The sequence below is a fragment of the Capricornis sumatraensis genome, chromosome 5 (assembly GCF_032405125.1).
Source record: "Capricornis sumatraensis isolate serow.1 chromosome 5, serow.2, whole genome shotgun sequence".
Lineage (NCBI taxonomy): Eukaryota > Metazoa > Chordata > Mammalia > Artiodactyla > Bovidae > Capricornis > Capricornis sumatraensis.
The window spans coordinates 122,859,025-122,880,817 of NC_091073.1; the positions used below are offsets into that span (position 1 = coordinate 122,859,025).

General features: G+C 60.4%; 1 protein-coding gene across 1 annotated transcript; it reads right to left on the reverse strand.

Annotated features, from left to right (window-relative positions):
* Positions 1–6,895: 6,895 nt before the first annotated feature.
* On the reverse strand, positions 6,896–11,474 carry MNX1 (motor neuron and pancreas homeobox 1). Its single transcript, XM_068973404.1, has 3 exons — positions 10,775–11,474; positions 7,860–8,020; positions 6,896–7,261 (listed from the first exon to the last, which is right to left on the reverse strand). Exons 1-3 carry the CDS (start codon positions 11,472–11,474, stop codon positions 6,896–6,898), a joined length of 1,227 nt encoding a protein of 408 aa, XP_068829505.1.
* Between the last annotated feature and the right edge of the window lie 10,319 nt (positions 11,475–21,793).

Consider the following 21,793-nt stretch of genomic DNA (forward strand, 5'->3'; position numbering starts at 1 on the left):
AGGGGAACACCACAGATCTCGTCCTGCTCCCAGGGGTCTGGAAGATTCTGTGTCTGGGGTCAGACTCCCTAAAATTGGCAGTGAATCTTTTATGTGAAAACTGTGGCTTTCTCTTCTATTTTCTAGAGTGGTCTTAAAGGCCTGAATTACTTAAGAAATCACTATTACCTAAAACTAATACCATGGTTTAGGTCAATTACATCTCACTGGAAAACAAAGAACGGAGGAAAACATACCTGAAACCTATTCCTGTCTCTAAACTCCCACTTCCACCACGCACACGTGCACCTCTGTCTTCTGGACTGACTCCACCATCAGGGCTAGGACACTAAACAGGAAGTGAGTATCTGACGGCTTGGACCCGGGATAAGTACCCTGTACGGTTCTTAAAGGTCTCTGATTCTTCTCGCACAGGCAGGCAGCCGAGCTACAGCTACAGCGCACTTCCTCGCCTTCCCACCGTGCAGGAGAGGAGGAGTCCTGCACTCAGGTGATGGGGGCTTGGCCTTCCCTCCTCGCTTTTTACCTGGAGCCTGGCCTTCCCGGTTCACACACCCCTCACACTATGTGACGCGAGTTTAGCGAGTGCCAGTCTGGTCTTTCCCTTCCTACTGCGTAACTCGTAACTCGAGGAGAGTGGAGACTTTTGTCTTTCACTCACCCATGCACCCCCCCTGGTGCTCAGAACCATGTCTAGCAGAGCAGCTGTTCTGAATCTGCCGAGCGACTGGGTGGTTGATGGATTTTCTGGGCTGGCTAGTATCTCTTGTGGGTGAAAAGGTTGTGGTGTCACACAGGTGCCTGATCCCAGGGCTTGTGGGAATCTGACAGTTTCCCCCATCCCCAATAAATTAATCACCAGGATAAATGAACCAGGGTGATGAAAAGTACAAAGCAGGAAAGCAGACCCAGGGTTAAAAAACACACACACACAAGTTACCTTTCCTTTACAGAGTTAGCTATTGAAAAACTCAGCCGCAAGCTTCAGGCACTGGTGTCTCCCTTAAGAACCCTGGGCGTGGGTGTCTCCTTAGGAGTACTGGCCCCAGAAAATCCCTTGGGGTCCCCCAGATTGGACACTGGAAAGCGGGCCCTTCTCTCCTCACAAACCCCCGAGCCAGGGCGACTCACTCTTTCTGTGTATCATTTTCCAAGGTGCTGTTTCAGCACAGAGGAAAACCTGTGCTTGGAACCAGGGCTCTGCATCGGAAGGTGATCCCACTCAAAACCCACCAGCATCTTTGCAGACTCGGAGCACCAACCCCACCCCCAGACGAGCCTCCTTTTCTTCCAGCCCCGGGTGCCCGTGGGGCGCCTATCGCCCCTTCCCGAGCCCCCGCGGGCGGCAGGGACTCCGTGAGGGGGCGCGGCCACCCCTCGGGCGGCCCTCCTCGCGCCCCCGGGCTGACCCCGCGCCCCGCCCGGCCCGCGGTCCCCCCCACCGGCCTGGCGGCGATAAGGCGGCGGCCCTTTGTTCCGCCCCCAGCTGGGTAAACCGCGCCGCCGCCCCTCGCCGCGGCCGCCGGCCGGGGGCACCTTTGTCCCGCCCAGCGTCGCGGACAATGGCAGGGGAGCCGCACATTGTCCGGCACCCTGTGTACACTCGGGGCGGCCAGGTGCGCGGCCGCGGAATGCAGGGTCGGCGCGGGGACGGCGGGCGGGGCGCGCGCCCGGGGGACCCCTCCGCCTCCCGCCCTGACCCCCCCCCGCCTGCTTGGGGGTCCCCCGCCGCCTCTCGGGGTGCAGGAGGGCAGGGACCAGGGCGCGGACCCTCGATGGATGGCCCGCCTGGCCTGGGGCTGCGCGGGACTGGGCGCGGGGGCAGGGGCCCGGGGGTCGCAGGCTGGTTCTCGTTGGGGACACACCTGGCCCGTCGTAAAGTGATTTACGAAGTGAAAGTGTTAAACGAGGCCACCAGCTGGAGCCCCGACCCGGCTTTATGAGTTTTATTAGGTGCCCTATTATGGAAAATAAACTTTAATCCGACCATAAAAACCAAATCTGAAAAACATATTTGCCTGCAGTCTGGAACACTGCGAAGATCTGGGCTGAGTCACACCTCCGAAAGGATTAGTTTTATTGAGGGAGACACCAGGCACCGCAGGACTTTGATACGGGTGGGGGGCGCCCGCGTCCCACAGGCAGAGGCCCCCCCCACGTCTCCCATAGCCGGCTCTGCACCCCGGGCCCCTCCCCGCGGGGGCCCCCACCCCCGGAGCGCGGTCCCGGACTCGGGGACTTCGAGGGGGCGAGGTGGGGGCACAGGGGAGGCCGCAAACCTGGATGCCCGCTGAACCGGCCTGGGGCGCACCAGGCTCCCCACACCAGGAGGGGCGGCAGGAGAGGGGCCCGCGCCACTCAGGTCCTGGGGGGCCGGGGCTCCCTTCCTCAGCCTTCCCGGGATCCCCGTGTTCTACAGCAAGCGAGCCCTTTCTGGAGGAGCGATGGGGGGGCGGGGAAGAAGGGGAGGAGGAGAGGGAGGGGAGGAGGGGGAGGGAGGGATGAGCGAGGAGGGGATCCTCCTAGCCACTCGAAGGGTCTGGTAAGTAGCATTAACTATACACATACTGTGCGCAACAGAGCCCTAGAATTTTTTCATCTTGCAAAACTGAACATCCTCCTCTTTCTCCCGCCCCCAGCCCCTAACAACCTCCTCTCTATGTTCTGTCGCTTAAGAATTTGACTATTTGAGATCCCACATATAAGCAGAATGGACTTCCCAGGTGGCACAGTGGTAAAGAATGCGCCTGACAGTGCAGGAGGCGCAGGAGACCTGGGTCAGGAAGATCCCCTGGAGGAGGAAATGGCAACCCCTCCAGGGTTCTGGCCAGGAGAATCCCGTGGACGAAGAAGCCTGGCGGGCTTCAGTCCACGGGGTCACAGAGAGTCGGACACGACTGAGCACACACATACGTATAAGCAGGTATAAGCAGTGGCAGTGACGTCGCTCAGTCGTGTCCGACCCTCTGTGACCCCGTGGACTGCAGCCCGCCAGGCTCCTCTGCACATGGGATTTTCCAGGCAATAGTGCTGGAGTGGGTTGCCATTTCCTTCTCCAGGGGATCTTCCCAACCCAGGGCTCGAACCCAGGTCTCCTGCATTGCAGGCAGACCCTTTACCCTCTGAGCCCCAGGGAAGTCCTGTTAAGTAGAATTATGTACAACTTAGAGTATTTGTCTCTTTGTGACTGGCTTATTTCACTGTTCTGTCCTCAATGTTTATCCCTGTTTGTAACAGGTGTCAGAATTTCCTTCTTTTTAAAGGCTGAACACTATTCCACCATTTATATGTGGCTCCCATTTTTTTATCTGTTCATCTGTTGACAGACACTTAGGTGACTTCCACCTCTTGGTTATTGTGACGTTACAATGAACATGGGTGTGCAAATATCTCTTCCAGATCCTTTTCAATTCTTTTGGATATACCCCGGAAGTAGGGTTTCTGGGTCCTATGGTAATTCCAGGCTTATATTGTTCTTGGGTTGTTGGGTTTTTTTGAGGCCCCTCCATACAGGTTTCCACAGTGGCTGCGCGGCTTTACGTTCCTACGGACAGTGCTGGGGGACCCAATTTCACTACATCCGCCCCCGCACTTATCTTCCGTCTCCTTTCTATAATAAACCCTAACAGGCAGGCGGTGAGCGCTCATTGTGGTCTTGAGCTGCAGTTCCCTGATGATCGGCGATGCGAATTCCTGCGCTTGTGGACCACCTGTACATTTTCTCCAGAGAAACGCCTTTTCAATTCCTTTGCCTATTTTTAATCGAATTGTTTTTTGTTGTTGAATTGCAGTTCTTCGTATATCCTGGGCATTGATCCCTTATCAGAGCTTTGACTTGCCAGTGCTTTCTTCCTTCCCAGGTTGCCCCTGGTCCCGGCGATCGTTTCCTCTGCCGCAGTGTTGACTGTTGACATCATCCCATTTGACAGTCTCTGCTTTTGCTGTCAGTCTTTCCTGCTGATCTGTCCAGGCTGACTTCAGCCTGGCTGCAGGGTGCAGGACCGCCAACCTGAAAGGAACAGCCCCATTTTGTCGACTTTCTAGCCATTTCTGCACTTTAGACTCTGAGCATAAGGCTGGTCAGGGCCTCGGACCCTGGGCCCGAGCTCTGCGAGGGCTGGACCTGCGATCTCTGGGTCTCTATCACAGAGAGCTTTAACCCCATTTTCTCACACACCCTGGAGACAGTGACCCACGACCAGAACTGAGGACCCCCTCCCAATCACGGTGAAGAGAACCTGCGCCCAGAGTGGTGCCCTGGGTGAACAGGGGCCGGCAGGGTTCCCAAAGGGCAGGGTTCGCCTTGGGCGGGGCCGCGCTGTCTGAGGCAGCAGGGTCCGCAGGGCCGGCCCTGCGCGGTTGGACGGCGGGGAGGCCCCCCCCGGACACTGGGACTCCACGGCCGGAGGATAGCCAGGCCGGGCTTGTCTGGAAGCAGTGCTTCGTCCCCCTCGGGGCCCGGCTGAGGGGACCTGGCTCGGGGTCCTGGGACCCGGGTCCTCCAGGAGGCAGGGCCTCTCTCCCTCCATTGCTGCGGAGCGGGGCTGGCGGCCGTTCACTCGGCGGAATGAATTGTTCGCTGTGCCCGGAGTGGGTGAGGATGAGCCAGTGATTATATTTAAATTTGCTATAATTGATTTGGGGAAGAGCTACTGTGACAAGAACGAATTGATCATTAAATTTATTAGCGAGATAAATTCCGTCGCGATTAAGCCGCTGGCTGGAGATGCTGGGGCCGCGGACGGGTCCCGCCTTCCCGTCCGCCAAGTCCCCGCGCCAAGCCGGGCTGGCTCCGCCGGGGGGCGGGGGCGGGGGTCGTCACCACTCTGCCTTCCCGCCCTGCTCTCTGCCCCCGTGTCGCCGGGGGAGCGAACGGTTCCTGGGCTTCAGGAGGGTCCGGCCTTGGGATGAGGCAACGACCCTCTGCCGAGGCCGGATGCCCACCCCGCTCCAGGGCCGCCGCCGGTCGGGGGAGGGGGCGGTGTTGAGACAGGGTGTAGGGGGGGCGCCGACGCCGGGCCGGCCGGAAGCGGGGGGCGCAGGGGACTATCCCCCAGATGTGCAGCCTGCCGGCCGAGATGGCTTCAGGCTGAACTTGAGCAATGTGGTAGAAATTACAGCGAGGTGCACACGGAGGGCAGGTTTCCTTAACCCCCAAGGCGTCTTTCTCGTCTCTCCCCGCTCCCCGTTTCCCACCCCTCTCCTGGGGCTCTCGGGCTTTCCCTCCAGTTTCAAACCCAGTCCCAGTTCCCCCACCTTTGGACCCCGGGCGGCCAGGCCCGCGCCCCGACGCCCGCGCCGACAGCTGCGCCGGCCCGGCTCCCAGCAGCGCCGCGCCCCCGGCCGCGGCTGAGCCCGCGTTTTATGGAAGGAGCCGGGGTGATAATGAGCTGCCAGCGAGGATATTAATCTCACCCGGCCCTGAAGTTGAGGAGTGGCCCCGCTCGCCCGCGCGGTAATCACCCAAATGAAACTGCAGGCCCTTCTGAACTCATTTATCTGCCGGGAGTGGGGGGCCCGCGGAGGGGGAGGTAAGAGGGAGGGGCGCGCCCCAGCCCAGGTGCGGGTGAGACATGGGAGCGGGAGAGGCAGCTGATGGGGGGAGCAGCAGGGCCCAGGCTCACCTGTTTCCTCCGGGCCCGGGGCAGCCGGCCGGTCACGCGGGGGAAGGGGGGCCGCGGATGGCGCGCGGGCATGTGCGCCGCACATGGCAAGGGCCCGGCTCTGCCCGTGATGGATGGCGCGCGCGGCCGCGTTGATTAACCCAGAGCCGCCGCGGCGCGGCTGGAGCGTTCTCGCCTTCCGCTGCGGTCCTCGCAGGCTGCCTTTTGCACTGATCCGGGAAAACCATCCCTGGGCGGCTCGAGGCGCTTCGGGAGAGAGGGCCGGGATCCCGGGCAGGGCGCGCAAGCAGCGCCGCGGCCAAACGGACCCTAGAGACCAGTGTAGTCATTTGAAGCTCCTTTTCTGAAATATTCAGAGTGTGTTTCCACGTCTGAGGCGCCAGCGAAAAAAGAAGATCCTGATAGAAATAGGAAAACACGCGGCGTCCAGTTACTCCTTTGAGATGCTCGCATCCGCGACAGACGTGGGCCGGCACGTGGACGCGCGCTGACACCTGGCCTCGGGGACTTTTAGAGACACTTGGTACTTGCGACTCCCCAGCAGCCGGAATCAAGTTCCCCCGACCCCTGGCCTCAGGGCCGGGAGGAGGTGGCGGTCCTGACACCCATTCGCGATTCTGATTTTCACCTTCTGCTGTCAACTCAGGAATACGGCCCACCCCATCATTTCAGCAACAAAAAATAGTAAAACTTGCTTTCACAACTCCCCTCAAAAGACTTGCACTCTCATCCAGTAAAAAAACCAATTTATTTTACATTCCATCGTGGGCGATGGCAGAAGCTAAATGATAATTTAGCATGCGTAAGTAGACATTTCTTTATATATATATTTATAAATACAATATACAAAAATAAAGACAATACAGTTTTGGGATGTCCAGCAGTTTGAACGCTCATGACAAATTCCCCCCTTCCCAATATACATAAGCACAAAACATTTTTTTCTTTTTCCAACACTCAGAAGAACGGCGTATCCGGAGAAGGTTTCAGGTTTCGGAGGTCGTTTAACACCGCAGGTTTCCGACGTCACCATTCGGGAAGAAGGGAGCCGGGAGGCACCCGCGATGGTCGGTTCTTCTCAGGAACGCCTCCCCTCAACGCAAGCCAAATTAAATTAAAAAGAACAAGAGTTCGAGTTTGAACCTGCTGGGCCTCCCTCTCTCTGTCCCTTGAAAACGGACCCAGAAGGGCAGCCCCCAGGACCCCGCGCCTCGGCTCGCGGGGCTGGGGGCGCGGGTGAGGTCGCGGCGTCTGGGCCGCCGGCGGGGCCCCTACTGGGGCGGGGGCTGGTGGCCGGGCGCGCCGGGCCGCGGGGGTGGCGAGTCGGCCCCGGAGGAGCAGTCGGAGGAGGCAGCGCGCGCGCCCGCGCCGTTGCTGTAGGGGAAGCGGTCCTCGTCGTCGTCGTCGTCGTCGTCCTCGGGCTCACTGTCCCTCCAGTCCCGCAGGCGGCGTGCGCCGCCCTTGTCCCCGGGCGCCGGCGGCCCCGGCGGCTCCCCGTCCCCCGGGTCCTCGGCGGCGCCGCCGCCTTTGCCCGCGCCGCCGCCTCCCTTCTGCTTCTCGGCCTCCTGCGCCGCCTGCTCTTTGGCCTTCTTGCTGCGCTTCCACTTCATCCGCCGGTTCTGGAACCAGATCTTCACCTGCGGGCGCGCGCGGCGTGAGAGGCCGGCCGCCTCCCGCCCTGCCGGGCCGTCTCCTGCGCCCCAGCTCCCGCCCCTGCTTGCGTGGGGGCCCGGCGCGTCCGCCATCGCCAGGGCCAGGGTGGGGTTCCCCTTAGAGGGCTCAGGAGCTCCGGAAGACTCTGACACGGGCTGGGGGCTCTGAGGAAGCTCAAACCAAGACCCCCCCCCCCACCCCCGAGGTCTTCCACCTGCACTCTCGGTCTGCGTGGGAAGGGCCAGGGCAGCTACGCTGCCCACTGCTGAATCTCAAGATGCCCCCTGCTCTCTCTTCCCGGAACGAACAAAATTGCTCTAACATGGCTTGAGGACTGACTACCTGCTTCCAAACAGGGTGTGTGCGTGAGTGTGTGTGTGCATGTGAAGATTCCTGGGCCCACCAGAAGCAGCTGAATCCGACCCTGGCGTAGGAACCCTGAGGGGAGATGTGAATCCACGCCCTGAAGGTCCACAGGAGCAGCTCCAGGTGCCCAGGGAGGCCCAGGGTGAGGAGAGCAGAGCGACAGGGTCCCTGGGAGGCTGGAACGTGCCGGCAGGGGGTGCGGGGCATGCACCGTACCTGAGTCTCGGTGAGCATTAGTGAGGTGGCCACCTCGAAGCGTTTGGGCCGCGACAGGTACTTGTTGAGCTTGAACTGGTGCTCCAGCTCCAGCAGCTGCTGGCTGGTGAAGGCGGTGCGGGGCCGGCGGCACTTCCCCAGCAGGTTGGACTGCGCCTGGGCTGGGGTGGGAGAGGCCGTGAGGCTGGAGCAAGCCGGGCCAGCAGCGCCCCTCACACCCCGCTGCCCGCTGCTCGGGCCCTGCAGGGTTGCTGCTCCGTCTTCAGGGTCAGCACCCCATCCTCAGGGAGGCCCTGGAGCCCTGGGCCCCACCACCAGGTGGACCCAGACCGTCTGGGTTTAATGGGACCAAATCTTTTCATCCCAGGCAGGGCCGGGCATCCTATCGACCAGGCTCGCCTTGGCCCCTCGGGTGAGCGTTGGTGGAAAGCAGGTAGACAGAAAGGCAAGTAGCAGAGGCCCAAAGACCACCCCTTGCCCGCTCTGCCCAGCGCTTTCCCCCCCAACTCAGGCCCAAACCCACACAAGCCCTGGCGAATCACTTCCTGCTTCTTCCGGGTGCAGAATTCCCACCACTACCTCCTTACAGACAAAACGAGCAGGAGAAAAGGGGGAGAAAGAGGAGGAAGGGAGGAGGGAGGAAAAGGGCCAGATCCTGGGCCTAAGCATGTGTTCCTCCAGTAAAGTGTTTTCTGACAATGCTGCCCAGTTCCCAGGGGCAGAGCCTGGGACAATTGGAAGCTTTTCAGGACAATTCTCATTACGAAAATTAAAGGCCTGGGCACAAGGGGGATCCGGGTTTCTGTGTGTTCAAGGAGGTCTCTCTGCTTTATTTACATAATTTCACACGGTTACATCACAGAGAATTTTATGACCTCAAAACGAGACTTCCCTTGATTTCCCAGGAGCCTGACAAGTGTTAGACAATAAAAGAAAGGAAAGCAGCAGCCAGCCCCGGGCAGGCCAGCCCAGGCTCCCCTGGGATGGGCAATTTGCTTTATGGGAAGGCCCACGCCCCCTGCTTTAGTTAAACAAGGCCCCGAATTCCCAACTTGACAATACATTAGAACTTTAATTAAAATGCTGGCTCTGAAGGGACCATTTGGGAAATGCCGTCCCATGGCTGAGACACCAGTTGAAACCAAACAGGTTTTCCAGCGAGAACCCATTATTCCAGCATCCTTGCCTGTTCGTATTGCCCTTTAGGATTCGGTGTTCAAATTCTTTCTCTGAACTTAAAGCTGGCTGGGTTTTAATTAGCTACCTCCGGGTCAAGATTAGGAGAAAGAATGAGCGAAGCGTGTTGGCAAAGCGGTGGGGTTTTAGTCGATTTTCTGGGCAGCCTTGGGCTCCACGGAGGCCCGAGAAAACAGCCCGGTGGCCAGGGAACCCAGTTCAGGGGAGGGGGGCAGTCGGTGTGCACAACCCCTCCCCCCGGACCCCCACGGCAGGAGACTAAGCCTGCCAGGTGCTGGGAGATCCGGTCAGAGTGGACGATAGCTGGGTGGGATTTCATCAGCAGGGCTTGCTGGGCCCCGAGGGCTCCCTGGGTTTGGTGGACTGGGGTCAGCAGTAGTTCAGGTGTGCCTGAAGCTGTGGATGCGAGAGCCAGCTTGCCCTCTGCCTGGCCTGGGGCCCGGAGGGGTGACCCCATGGAAGAGAAGGGTGGCTATCAGGGCCTGCTGGGAGCTGCGCCAGGCCGGCCTGGGGCTCCGAGGGCAAACAGCGCACATGCTGAGCTTTTCTCACCCGGCTGTGACTTCTCCAGCTTTGTGGGGTCCTAGCTTTTCTCTGTTTAGTCACAACCATCGCTTCTAGCAGAGGAATCTGATTTCTGGCAAGTGTGTGTTTGTTTTCTTTTTCACTCCCCCCCACCCCATGCCTGCATCTCTCTAGTCTAAACAAATTCACTCAGACCGAAATAATGGGGTCTCTTTGTTTGGGTGTTTGGCCGCTGGAAGCGTCAAGCTTCACGCATCTTCCACCGATCGAGCCGGGACACAGTGAGCCGACCAGAGATCCAGACTCCCCGCAGCTCCAATCCTGGGCCCTGGCAAAGCCTGAGAGAGACCCAGGCCCCGGAGAGGTGTCCCGTCTGAGTGGCGAGTTCGCCGCCCACAGTTGGGCCGCTCTGGGGTTGGGGGTGGCCAGCCCTCCCCGGCTGCAGTCTCGGGGAGGGGTTCTCGCTGTGCTGGGCACCCTGAATTCGAGGTGGGCGTCTGCTGCTCAAAGCCCCTTAGGGGGTACCCCAAAGTAGGAGGGTGCATCTCCGGCCCGCTGGAGCATGCCATCTTGGTTCAGACCGGGCCACCCGCATTCCTGGGCCTCTCCCCACCCCGGACCCGGCGCCTTCCAGAGGCGGGTACAGCCCCGCAAGGGCCCCAGCCTTGCGTCTCCAGCCTCTTGAGGCTCATTCCTCCTTTCCGACTCTGGGAGCTCTACCCTCTCCTGGGAGGGACCCGGAATCTCTCCAGAGCCCAGAATGTGGGACCGAAGTCACGTCCGTTTCTCTGAGCATAAAGCCCCGGTTTCGGTGGCCTCTGACTCCCAGGCACGCCTAACTCGGCTCTCCCTCCCCCACCACTTCCTTCTCTAGCCTGCCGGTTAATCATTAGGTTTTAGTCTCACACCTCCAGCTGCCCTTTCCCGTTAAGAGAGGAAGAGAACAAGGACCGCGCGTGGCCATTTTTTCGATCGCTGCCGATCCCACGCTGCGGAGCCCGCGCGAGTCCTCGCAGGCCCCAAGCGGAGCCGAGGCGGCCTGGGGGCGCGTCCACAGCTCGCTCGGGGCAGAGAGCCGGGGCAGGAGATGCCGGGCGGAGGATGCGCGGAAGACCCTTCTGCCCGTGCTCGCCACCCCCGCCGCCGCCCCGCTTCCTCCTCGCTCTACAGGCTCGGGGCTGCGCGGTACTCACAGTTGAAGTCCGGCATCTTGGGCAGGATCATGCCCGCGGTGGACGCACGAAGCCACTGGTCCAGCTGGAAGGTGCCGGCGCCCAGCTTGATGGGGTCGGCGGGGTGCGCGGGGTGCGCGCCCTGCACCTGCGGGTACGCGTAGGAGAGCGCCGGGTGCTGCCCGGCCAGCGCGGCCGCCGCCGCCGCCGCCGAGTAGCCGTAGACCGGGTGACCGTAGAGCGCCGCCTGCGCCGGGAGCCCCGCGCCGCCCTGAGCGCCCCCCGGATGCAGCCCCAGCGCCAGGCCCCCTGCGGCTGCGGCGGCGGCGGCAGCTGCGGCGGCCGCGGCGGCGCCGGGGTGCGCGTGGTGGTGGGGCCCTCCGGGCCCGCCGCCCGCCCCGCCGCCCGCCGCGCCGCCCGCGCCGCCCGCTCCCAAGAAGCCGGGTTTGGGCAGCAGCGCGCAGTGCGCGGCCAGCAAGCGCGGCGGCGAAGGGCTCTCTGCGCGCAGGCGGTCGGCGGGCGCCGCGGGCGGCTCCGAGGACGCCGGGCTGCAGCTGCCGCTCGCCCCGCCACTCGCCCCGCCACCGCCGCCGCTGCCGGGTCCAGCTGCGGCGGCCGCGAGCGACGTGACCAGGGCCAGCGGCGCGGTCTGCGCCGAGGCCGCTCGCGGGGGGTCCACGGCCAGCAGCGCGTCGATGCGGAAATTTTTGGATTTTTCCATCGGCTCGTTAGGAGCTGGCGATCGGCGCCGGGCGGTGCGGGACGCGGCCGCGTGCGGGCTTGCGGAGTCCGTGCGCGGCGGCCGCCGGCCCCGAGGCTCGGTATGGTTACGATTATTTGCCGGTAATCAAAGTGGCCGCAGGAAACTCAGCCGAGGGCGACCATGGTCCGAAAGCCTCCTCCGGGCGGGCCCGCCGGGGCCGCGCTCACTCGCGCCCGCACGGAGCCCACGCGAGCGCTCGGCGCGCCGGGGCCGGGGAGCCCGGCTCAGCGGTGCAGCCGCGGGCGAGCGCGCCGCTGGGGCCCCGCGCCCCTCCGCGCACTTGAAGCGCAGCGCGGCCGCCGATTGGCGCGCGCGGCGGGGCCGGGGGCGGGGCTCCGGGCCGCCATTGGCCGAGGGCTGCACCTGTCAGCGCCCCGGCCGCCCGCCGCCCCGCCCCCGCGCCGCGGGGTCCTAAAGAGCACAACTGCCGGGCCTGGGGGTGGGGCGGGGAGGCAAGGGGCTGCGAGGAGCTCGCTCTCCTGACGCTGCAGAGCGGGCCTGCGGGTGCTGGCCGCCCTACCCGAGTTCAGCGTGCGTCCTGTCCCTCCTGCCCGCCAGCCCTTGAGGGTGCCTGCTTCTGCCGGGAGAGCCCACGCGGCTTCCACATCTGGAGGCTCTGCTGGCAGAGGGTCGGTCCCCGGCCCTGCTCCGAGGTCTTGAGACGCGCGGAGGGGTGGGCGGCTGTGTCCGTGCCGCCGGTCCCCCACCTTCTCTGGGACTTCTGTGTGGCTCAGGTGGTGTGCGTGTGTGGTGGGGCGGGGGGCGCACACGTGCCCTCGCCCTCAGCCCTCTCGGGTCCAGGTGAAAAGCTGCAATACCCAGGTGGCCTTGCAGTGTCGCCCACCTGCCCTGGGGCAGGCCCTCGACTACAGAGCTCTTCCTCTCGGCCAGGGACACCCGGCGGTGCGAACGCAGCACGTGGCGCCCACCCAGGCCCTGGAGAGCCCAGCAGGGCCGCAGGCCTCCGAGGCTGGTCACTCTGATCCTGCTGCCCCGAGGCCCTGGGCCGGAAGATGCAGGCTCTCTCCTGACTGCAGCTCTGGGAAATTGGAGGAAAGGGCTTCCCTCATCCGGAGCAGGGCAGTGGGGAGAGAGTCCAGCCATCACCTCCGTCCCCCATTTGCACTTAACATATTTACAGTAAAAAACACCTCCAAGGGCGTTTTGAAGCGGAAAGAATGGCCATGCAGGTCCAAGAGCCCAGCGGCCACCGACGCCAGGGTTTGTCAAGAGCTCCATCACACTTAGTTCTCTTCTCCAGACCGATGTGAGAATTGGAGAGGGAGCTTAGGTGGCTTCGCCTGGAGGTGAGAGGTGACTAAAGCACAAGAAAGGGCTGCGGGAGGGGCGGAGGACCAAGGGAAAATGAAACACAGGGCCAGGTAAACTTTACAATTAGCAGGTCAGGTTGCTACAGAGAGGTTTTTAGTGGTAAATGCAGGGACCAAGTCATTTCCCTTCAAAGGCTTTTTACCCAGGTGAGAGTGGATCACAGTGACTCCTGGTTCCGGGGGTGAGCAGTGTTTCCTTTTCACTCTAACAGGGTAGATCTGAGACCCACAGGACTAGTAGGAAGATTAGGAGGATAGGGGCAGATAAGTGACAGCAACTGGAATAAATGTTACACGGTTTTGCAAGAAACGGCAGCTTTGACGTAGTGTTTATCTTCTCTAGATCATGTCTCAAAGTGCAGTCATCCTTCCTCTGAGTGGAGAGAGGAGTGGACTCACATCCCTCGAACACCTACTGTGTGCCACAGGCTTTCTAGAATTATCTTACTTCATCCTCACTGTGATGCCTGATGAGGGATTTCTCATCTGTTTCAGAGTGCAGATTCAAAGAGGTTGAAGCTTTCATCCCAGCAAATTTGTTAAGCCTCAGAGTCTGAAATGAGATGGGTGTGACTGCAGGAGCTTCACATTCCCACTTGCTGTCCCCAGCTCCCCCAGGGTCCCCAGCCCTGTTCCCCGTCCTGTCTGTTCTCTCTGGGGAAGGAGGGTTTTACAAGGAGAACTGAGAGTAGCCAGGGGTTCTGGACAAAAGAACTTCTTCACCCTTCGAGGGAGGGTGACAGTGTCTTTGTTGCCACTCTGCAACACTCTCGACCACTCTTCCCAAGATAGAGTGAGCAGAGAACGAACGTGGCCACCGCTCTGATGGGGCCGTCTAGCCCCATGGCTGCCTGCCTTTCCCCATCTCATCAGCTCCCCCTCCTCCACCTGTGCTGCAGGTCGGCTGGTCCTGAGAGCAGCGACTTAGGAGGTTGCGGCAGGGGCATGACTGCAAGGAAAACGTCCCACAGTAGACCGCCTCTCTGCAACCTGAAATAACCGCCGCCAGGGCCGTCTTAGTTGGTGATGGGGTGTGCGGGCTAGACTTCATAAACCACCCCACCTTTAGCAACAAAATCGTTCTTTTTTAAAAAAATATAACTCCTAGAGGACTCCACATTACCATTTTTTTTTGTTCTGCAGTAACTATGCTCCTGAACTCACATAACCTTCACCTCCCCTGGGCTTCTACTCTGCCTGGACTGGCTGGTAACACTGCCTGAACAGACAGAATGGACACTGTATGTGGGACCCAGCTTGAACCAGGTCACCTGGTTACCCTGAGTCCACACCACCTGAACGGCCCAGGTTGCCCTGGGTGACTCTCTAAATGCAGTGTGATTGCAGATGTAGAAGCTTCTTTGTCTTGATGAGTTTTTCTTTGTCTCGAAAAGTCAGGGTTAGACAAAACGGACCCTACATGCTAAAGGACTTTACAATGGTGACACACACTGCTTATGTTAAGAATTAGGTCATACACACGGGAGGTCTCTGTGAAGTTGTATGAGAAGAGAGAGGCAGAGAGGTGAAGCGGTCTGGGAGGTTTGGGGTCTTTGTGTGGTTTACGACGTGTGAAGCTGTGCACACCGGGCTCTTCCTGTTTCCAGCATCTGTATTGACCCAGCCCAGCTGGCTTTGAAGGTTTGGGGTAGACTCCTGTCTGGGGAAGGGTCTCAGCGAGAGATCAAAGGTCTGGTCTGAGTGGTACCCCTGGCCTCAGTCTCCCTGCCAGGGCCACAAGGAGAATTCTCCATTTCCCAGGAGAAGCACCTCCCATCAAGCTGCCTCCCAACCCTGCCCCTCCGCTCCAGGCAGCGCATCCGCATCTCTTTAACACCGAACACTGCCTGCACCCACCTTCCTCAGCGAAGAAAGGAGAACTGGAGATGTTTATAAACCAGTGGGAAAGAAAAAGCTGTTGTCATCCATGTCTATTCATGTCTGGAACGGAATATGTGGAGTTGGGATAAAGCCTATATATTCACGTGTTCAGATGATGGAGGGCAGGCATCTTCCTTCATCAGTTACACTTTGCCTCCTTCCATGTGAAGCGGACAGGCACAACAGAGCAGGAGCGTGAGGGCGGCTCCACCCCGCTGGCCTGGGGCACAGGTGGGAGCCGGCCTTTCCTGGGAGCTGTTCTGCCCAGCTCCCCCCACACCCCTCAGAGCTCAAGGTTTCCAGAGCTGAGACCAGGACGGGTGCAGGTGATTCAGCCTGACCCGCCCAAACCATGCACTGCTCCCGGGACTAACTCTGCTGAACTTCAGTCGAACCACCATGCCAGGCGTCCTTCAGGAAACGGGCACTGGGGTGCTGTGTCACTTGCCGGGGTCAGGACCTAGGCTTTCGGAGTTGAACCCGGGCAGGTTACTCTGCAAAGATGCTGGTGAGGAATCCCCGGGTCTGTCAGGGCGGAGGGGCAGGAGGGCGAGGCAGAAACTGTGTGAGACGCTGGGGACCAGCGCGGGAGGGGCTGGGGTCACTGGAGGGCAAGCTGGGGGGCGGGGCGGGCCGCACAGGTGTCCCCCAACCCCCCAGCAGCAGAGCCGGAGAAGGGGGCCCAAGGTGTCTTATAGCGCTCCCTTTGATTCACCGACCTCCTCCTAGATCCGGGCGCTCGGCCTGTTAAAGGGACTGGGAAGGGCCTGCAGGACCCGCTGGCGGTTCCTCACTCCAGGATGCGTGTAGCCAGGCGCCTGGGCTGAAACCCAGCCCACCTCCCGGCATCCCTGGGGTCTCGGTCTGTCCCTTTCCAGCTGACTCAGCCTCAAACCAGGGGCCCATTGCTGAGGGCTTGCTAAGAAGGCCAGAGGATGCTGCAGGGTTTACATTCCCATCATTGGAACAACCCAGCAAGCTACCAGCCTTCTATTTTTGGAAATTTCTTCCAAACACAAAAATATCTGCCTTACTCTGAGACTTTGGGCAGCCTTCTAGCTTCCCGGGACACCAGGGCGAAGGGACAGGGGTGGGGTATCCCTAGAGTGTTCCCACCCCCTGCGGGTCTCCTCCCACCAGGGAAGGAAGGGCGAATACCCAGGCTTTCTGTTGCACAAGTTCAAAGCTTCCGGGTTACAAAGAGAAACAATATTTCCCCCAAAATTCAGGAGCAGGGAGGAAGCTCATTGGAGCCCCTTGAGGGGGTAAACAACCCTCTACTGAGCTGAGCAACTTCCGGAGAAAACCGCATTTTGGCCAGAGGATTTAAATTCAATGTCATTTAACTGTAGGTTCACGCAGCGGCCTCTACCTCGTGCTGTTGGCAGAAACAAGGTATGTAGCAGGCACACCTGAGAAGCCAGCTTTTTCAGAGCGCAGAGGCCCACAGGACCCCTCCAGACCTGCAGCTCTCGTGAATGAGTCCTGAATCTGGGTGATTTCTTATTTTAAAACCGAGAACAAGGCTTATCTGCACTGGGAGAGCCCAGCTTTCCTGTCTCCCAGGCGATGTGTCTGGTCACCAAAGAGCAGCTTGCTAAGGTGTTCGGGCAGCGCTGACACACCTCTCCACCCTCAGCACCCCGCCACCCCCAGAGGCGGAGAGGCTGCAGAGCCCAGGCCGGCAGGTCTGCCCCCCACCCCACCCCCGGGAGGTCAGACGGCACAGGCTGCCATCCGCCAGGCCTAGACCCCGACTGCCTGCCCAGTCGCCACAAACACACGGAAGACGTTGCTGGGGGGCATTTTAACGCTTCAGTGGTGCACTTTTTACTGCGCTCCGACTCCAAATTATGGCTAAATAGTAGTGCACTGATGTCCAGATCCACGGTGGGTAATGGCAGGAAGTCACTGCTAATCGGTCTATTTGGATAGTTGCTGAGGTGGCAGAAGCTGAGGCGGCTGGGTGGGGTAGGCAGAGAGATGGGGGGACGGAGGGAAGCTGGCCCTCCTCCTGCTGCGCCTGCCCAGAGCTGGGGGATCTTCTGTCAAGTTCATCTCTTTCAGCCCAGTCCCAGCGTCTCCCTCCAGGTGCCCGCTCAGGGCCCCAGGATGGCTCTCAGGCTCAGAGTGGACTTGGGGCTTGTATTTGCAAACAGGAGGCAGCTGGTTTGCCAAGGACACCATCCCGAGGCTTCCCTGCCCCATCATAGCCCCATCCAGGTTTCCTAAGTGGGGGTCGGTGGGGTGTGGTCAGCAGGCAACTCCCTGCCTCACCAACCAGGTGAACAGGGAATATGTCCCCGGAGAGGGATCTGAGGCCCTGAGAAGGGCTGGCAGGAAGTGCGGCGGGGTCAGGCTTTCCACCGCCTCCTCCACCTGCCAGGATGTCCAAGTGCTCAGTCCTGAGTGCCTCAAGCCACCTTCGAATAGTCATTGTCACTGTGGAAAGTGTACCCATGCCCCCATCTTACAGACGGGCGAACTAAGGCTCTGAGAAAACAGGCACTGTGCTCTAGAGCCCCCAGCAGAGAGGCCAGGCTCTGCTTCCAGCCCTGCAGTCCCGGCCTCGCACCCTGGCCTGGTCAGTCACTCCGCGTATCTAATAACCCCTTTTTCCAGCGACCTTTGACCCGGCCAGGCTCCTACCTGTGGGGCCTGACAATGGTAGGGAGGTGGCATGTTTGCTGCTAAACAACAGAGGATCCGCCGCCCCCTTCTCCCTGGCCCGGCCGGCCTGGGGCTTTGCTCGAGCCCTGCAGTCAGCCCTCCCCACCCGCACCTCCGAGACTAGGGGTGAGAACTGCGGCGCTCGCTGCCTTCCCGCAGTCTCCAGGGCCTTGTGCGGCGGGCAAGATAATTTGGCTAATGAACTCGTTAAACGGCCCCTGGTGACCCGCCTGGCCTCCCCTCGGCCCATCTGGGAAATTCCACTGAAAGGCTGCAGAGGGTCCTGCGCCACGCCGTCTGTCGCTACAAGAGGCGGGCACCCGGCGACGCTGCGCCCCTGCATTAAAATAATTACCCGGAGGGACAGGTGGCCTTCTCCCCCGGGCGCATCTGGGCCGCGGGGCCGGGGGTGGGGAGCGGCGGAGGGGGGGCCTTCCCGCCCCGCAGCGACCCAGTCGGCCGAGGCATGAGCCGGGAGGCCGGGGACCGCGCCCCCCAGGCGCAGAGGAGCAGCCGCCGCGGGAGCCCCCGGGCGGGGACGCCGGCCCAGCCGCGAGCCAGAGCGCAGCGGGGGCGGGAAGCACCGGCCCGGACGCTCGCGGGCAGAGGGGGCGGCTCTCCGTGCGCCTCCGGTCCCGACAGGAGCGGGTTTCCAGGCGGGGTGGCGGGGCAGAAGGCGAGGAGGTCCCCGCTGTGCTGCTAAAAAGAGCGACGCAGCCCAGGCGCGGGGCCAAGCCTATTGCCAAAAACACATATTACACTGCGACATTCTGTAAATGAGATAATGAATGATACATAAACCCGGATGATAGATGTGACGTGCCTGGGATGTCTTCTCTAAATTAGCTGCTCGCATCGACTGCTAATAATGGTGAGTTTATGAAAGCAATTTCAGTGCGAAATGCGAGAGGGTCTCCTTACTCTCATCAGCCTGCCTCGGCTAATGGACCAGGGGGTCAGGCTGAGAATTATTGACACGCCCGTGCCCTTAACCTGTTTTCCAATAAAGCTGATTAGTTTTCGTCAATTCATCAGCTAGCCACTCTTGCCGGAACTGCATCAAAGCCTTATTTGCTCAGGGGAAATCAACAAGTCACAGATCAGCCCCGATCAGGGGGCTGCAGATCCAGGACCGTCCTGGGGCCCAGGGCTACCCCTGCGGACCTTGCACCCACCCCCGCCGTCTAGAGCTGGCCTCCCCTAAAGTCTGAGCAGCGCGCCTGGGAGGAACACAGCAGAGGCGCTGGGCCTGAAGACTCGCCTCCACTTCCCTTGAGGACCAGGGAGAGGCCTAGGCCCAGCCCCTGCCTTCCGTCCACTCTTCTGGGTCTTGGTGCTCCAGGTTTGGAGCGGGTCACCTTGAGGGGGAGAAGGGATGTCACAGGGGGTGCAGGGCAGAGGGCGTGAGTGAGGGGCTCTCTGCCACATATCTTTCCCGAGTGTTCCCACCAGGGGACCCCGGATTCTGAAGGGTCACTGTAGGCAAAAAGGTGTTCGGGGGCGGGGCTGCCCCTGCCCTTGGCCCCTGACCTCAGCTGCGTGGGAGAGGGGGCCAGCTGCCTGAGAGTGCACCTGGGTTGGGGCTCAGGCTGGTTGCCTCCGCCTGTGCCCCAGGTGAGCCGGCTGCAGAAGAGGCCCTCCAGGCCTTGGGCTCCCACGGATAGGAGAGGCAGAGGGGCTGCGCGCTGGTCGTGACCTCAACTCCCCGCTTGCAGGTGGGGGAGGAAAACCTGCGCTGTCGCTTTAAGCCCCCGGCGACCGCCGCCTCCCAGCCCCATCCCCCCTCAATTTAATTTCATTAAAACAGAGCATGAATATTTCTATTAAACCTAAAATGAAATATGAAGCCATTTAGACTCTGCCTGCACCAATCACCCAGATTTATGACTTTTATTCATCACATCAAGAGCTTGGAAAAATGAATTTTCTTCACCCAGGAAGGAAATAAAACCTCAGGCTTGGTCATTTCCAGAAAGCTGTTAATTTGACCATGTGGTAATTACTTTCACAATTAACTGAAATACAAATCAACTTGACAAATCGAGCTAGTTTATATATTAATTAGCCTGCTTAAATTTATTCATTATGAAAAGACAATTTAGGGGGACCTGCGGTGTCTGTTTTATTGCAATAAATTATTGTTAGGAAATGGGTCTAATAAAATATCTTAATATTTAAGGATATTGTATACGCGGGGGTGGGGAGATGCTTTATTGACAATTTCATTTTCCAATTAGTAATTTTGTTGTAATCTATCTGCGAACCGGGGACTCTCGCAGAGGCAGGCCTCTACTGGCCTGGGCGGACCTAAGCAGCGGGTCGAGCTGCCGACAGAGACAGGAGCGATTCCGCGCGGAGGGCGGCCAGCGGGTCAGACGGGAACGTGCGGGTGTGGGGCGCAGACCCCGGAACCAAAGCGGGCGGACGCTGCGCTCGCCGGCCCTCCTCCTCCCAGCCCAGGCGCGGGGGGCTGATTTAACAGAATGTCGATAGAATCATTCGATGCCTTTTAGCTTGTGATCTTTATAAATGTCCCTCTATTAAATTAGAAAATGATTCTCTTCTCGTTTAATTGTATTCTTTCGTTTCTTATTTCCAATTAATTAGTCCTATCGACGTTGCAATATTTTAAGTGACTCGAGTCCGTTTCCAGTTAGAATATATGGGTCAGCACATGCAATTTTATACCCGACAGAACTATATAATGCGGGTTTTAACTACTGGTCCCTCATCTGTCTTGAACATCTGGCCGAAATGGGCCGCCGGGCCTCCTGGCAGCGCCCGGGTCGGTGGGCACCGGGGTCTGCCCGGGCTGGGCTCCGGGGCCACCTCCGCGCCCGGGGCCTTTGCAAGGCTGCTCTCGATTTTAACCCTGCCGCCTCGGGCAGCGCTGCGGGGAGGAGCCTGTCGCCCCTCCGGGAGGCTTCGGGCCGTGGCCACCCCGCAGGCTCTGGGTGCGTCGGGTGGCTTCCGCGCTCCCCTGTCCACCGCCCTCTCGCTCCTCGTGGCCTTGAAAGGCCTGAACATCGTTTTCAGGAAACGGCGTGGCCGAGTCTGACTGTCCAGTCTCTCGGGCTTTGCTCCCCGCCCCACAACAGCGTCCCTTCCCCCACAACCATCTGACGGCGCCGAAGTTCAGCTTGACCGCGGAGGGGGTCCACCTCTCCTTAATTAATTGATTATTCCTCCCGGGAAGAGGCGGGCGTCCCGCCGGGGCCCCCGCACCCCCTCACCGCTACCAGCCGGTGATTAGGGACCACCAGCTGGCCTGTGCGAGCCCCCGCCTCGCTCCCACCCCACCTAGCTCTCACCTCTCCTCACCCGAATTGTACCGCACTCCTACTTCCCCCCAGCCTCAAAGGCAGTAACTGATGGGAGGGAGGGAGGGAGGGAGGGGTCCCCACGGGAGGGGTCCCCACCCACTCCCAGACCTGCCCAGCCAGGGGGGAGGAGGCGGGGGCAGAGTCCACACCTAGCCCTGCGCCCAGTCCCTCTTCCGTCTTCCCTACTTGGTGTGGATGCTAGTAGGTCCCGAGGGTCGGCTTCTTGGCTCCCTGGAGTCCCCGCCAAGTGGGACCTGGGTGGCAGTCACAGCCATGTCCGGGACCCAGGGTTAATGTCAAGCTTCCCCAACCCCTGCCCCATCCCTGCCTGAGCCTCTCAGGAGACCTCCCTGCTGGCTCAGACTCCCCAGGCCACTTCTACTGATAGAAACCTTCCCCAGTTTTAAGGCTGGGTGGGGGGTGGTTTCCTCTAGCCAGAGTCCTGGGAGCCCCTCATCCTCTTTCCCCTCCCCGCGCCCCCTCCAATGGGCCTTCGCAGATAGAGACTGGTTTTGCATATTTCTAACCAGCTGAGTCTCCCCTCCCACAACTTTCTGGACTGGAAAGATCTCTAGGCACCTCGGGTTCCTTCCGTGGAGGGAGGGGAGACTCCGGTTTCCTCTTCAAGGGCCTGTCCTGAAGGTGGGAACATGAGGTCACTTGGCACAACAGCCCTGGGGCACCTCCTGCCACAGCCTCTGCTGGGGACCCCCTTCCGCAGGAGCCTCCCGCTCTCTCCTCCAGGCCCAGAGGGGTCCTGCTCCTGGGTCTGCTCCCTGAACGCCGGTGGTGGTGGGGAGCTGGAGAGGGGACTACAGAACGAACTTTGTGAGTCTGGGCCTCTGAGGCCATGGGAAGCCAGGTCAGAGAAGCTGGGGCCTCGCCAGGGTCCCGCCTGCGTCCTGACCCCCAGCTATCCGCCCTTCCGTGAGTTGCCCCTCTGCTAAGACACTGCTCCAGGGAAAGGCAGGAGCTGGCGCCTGGGGTCTTTACTGCAGTGGCACCTTTTGAGGGGAGAGGAGGACTTTGGCCAGTTGAATCTGGTGCCCATTCCTTCAGCCGCTCTGCCTAA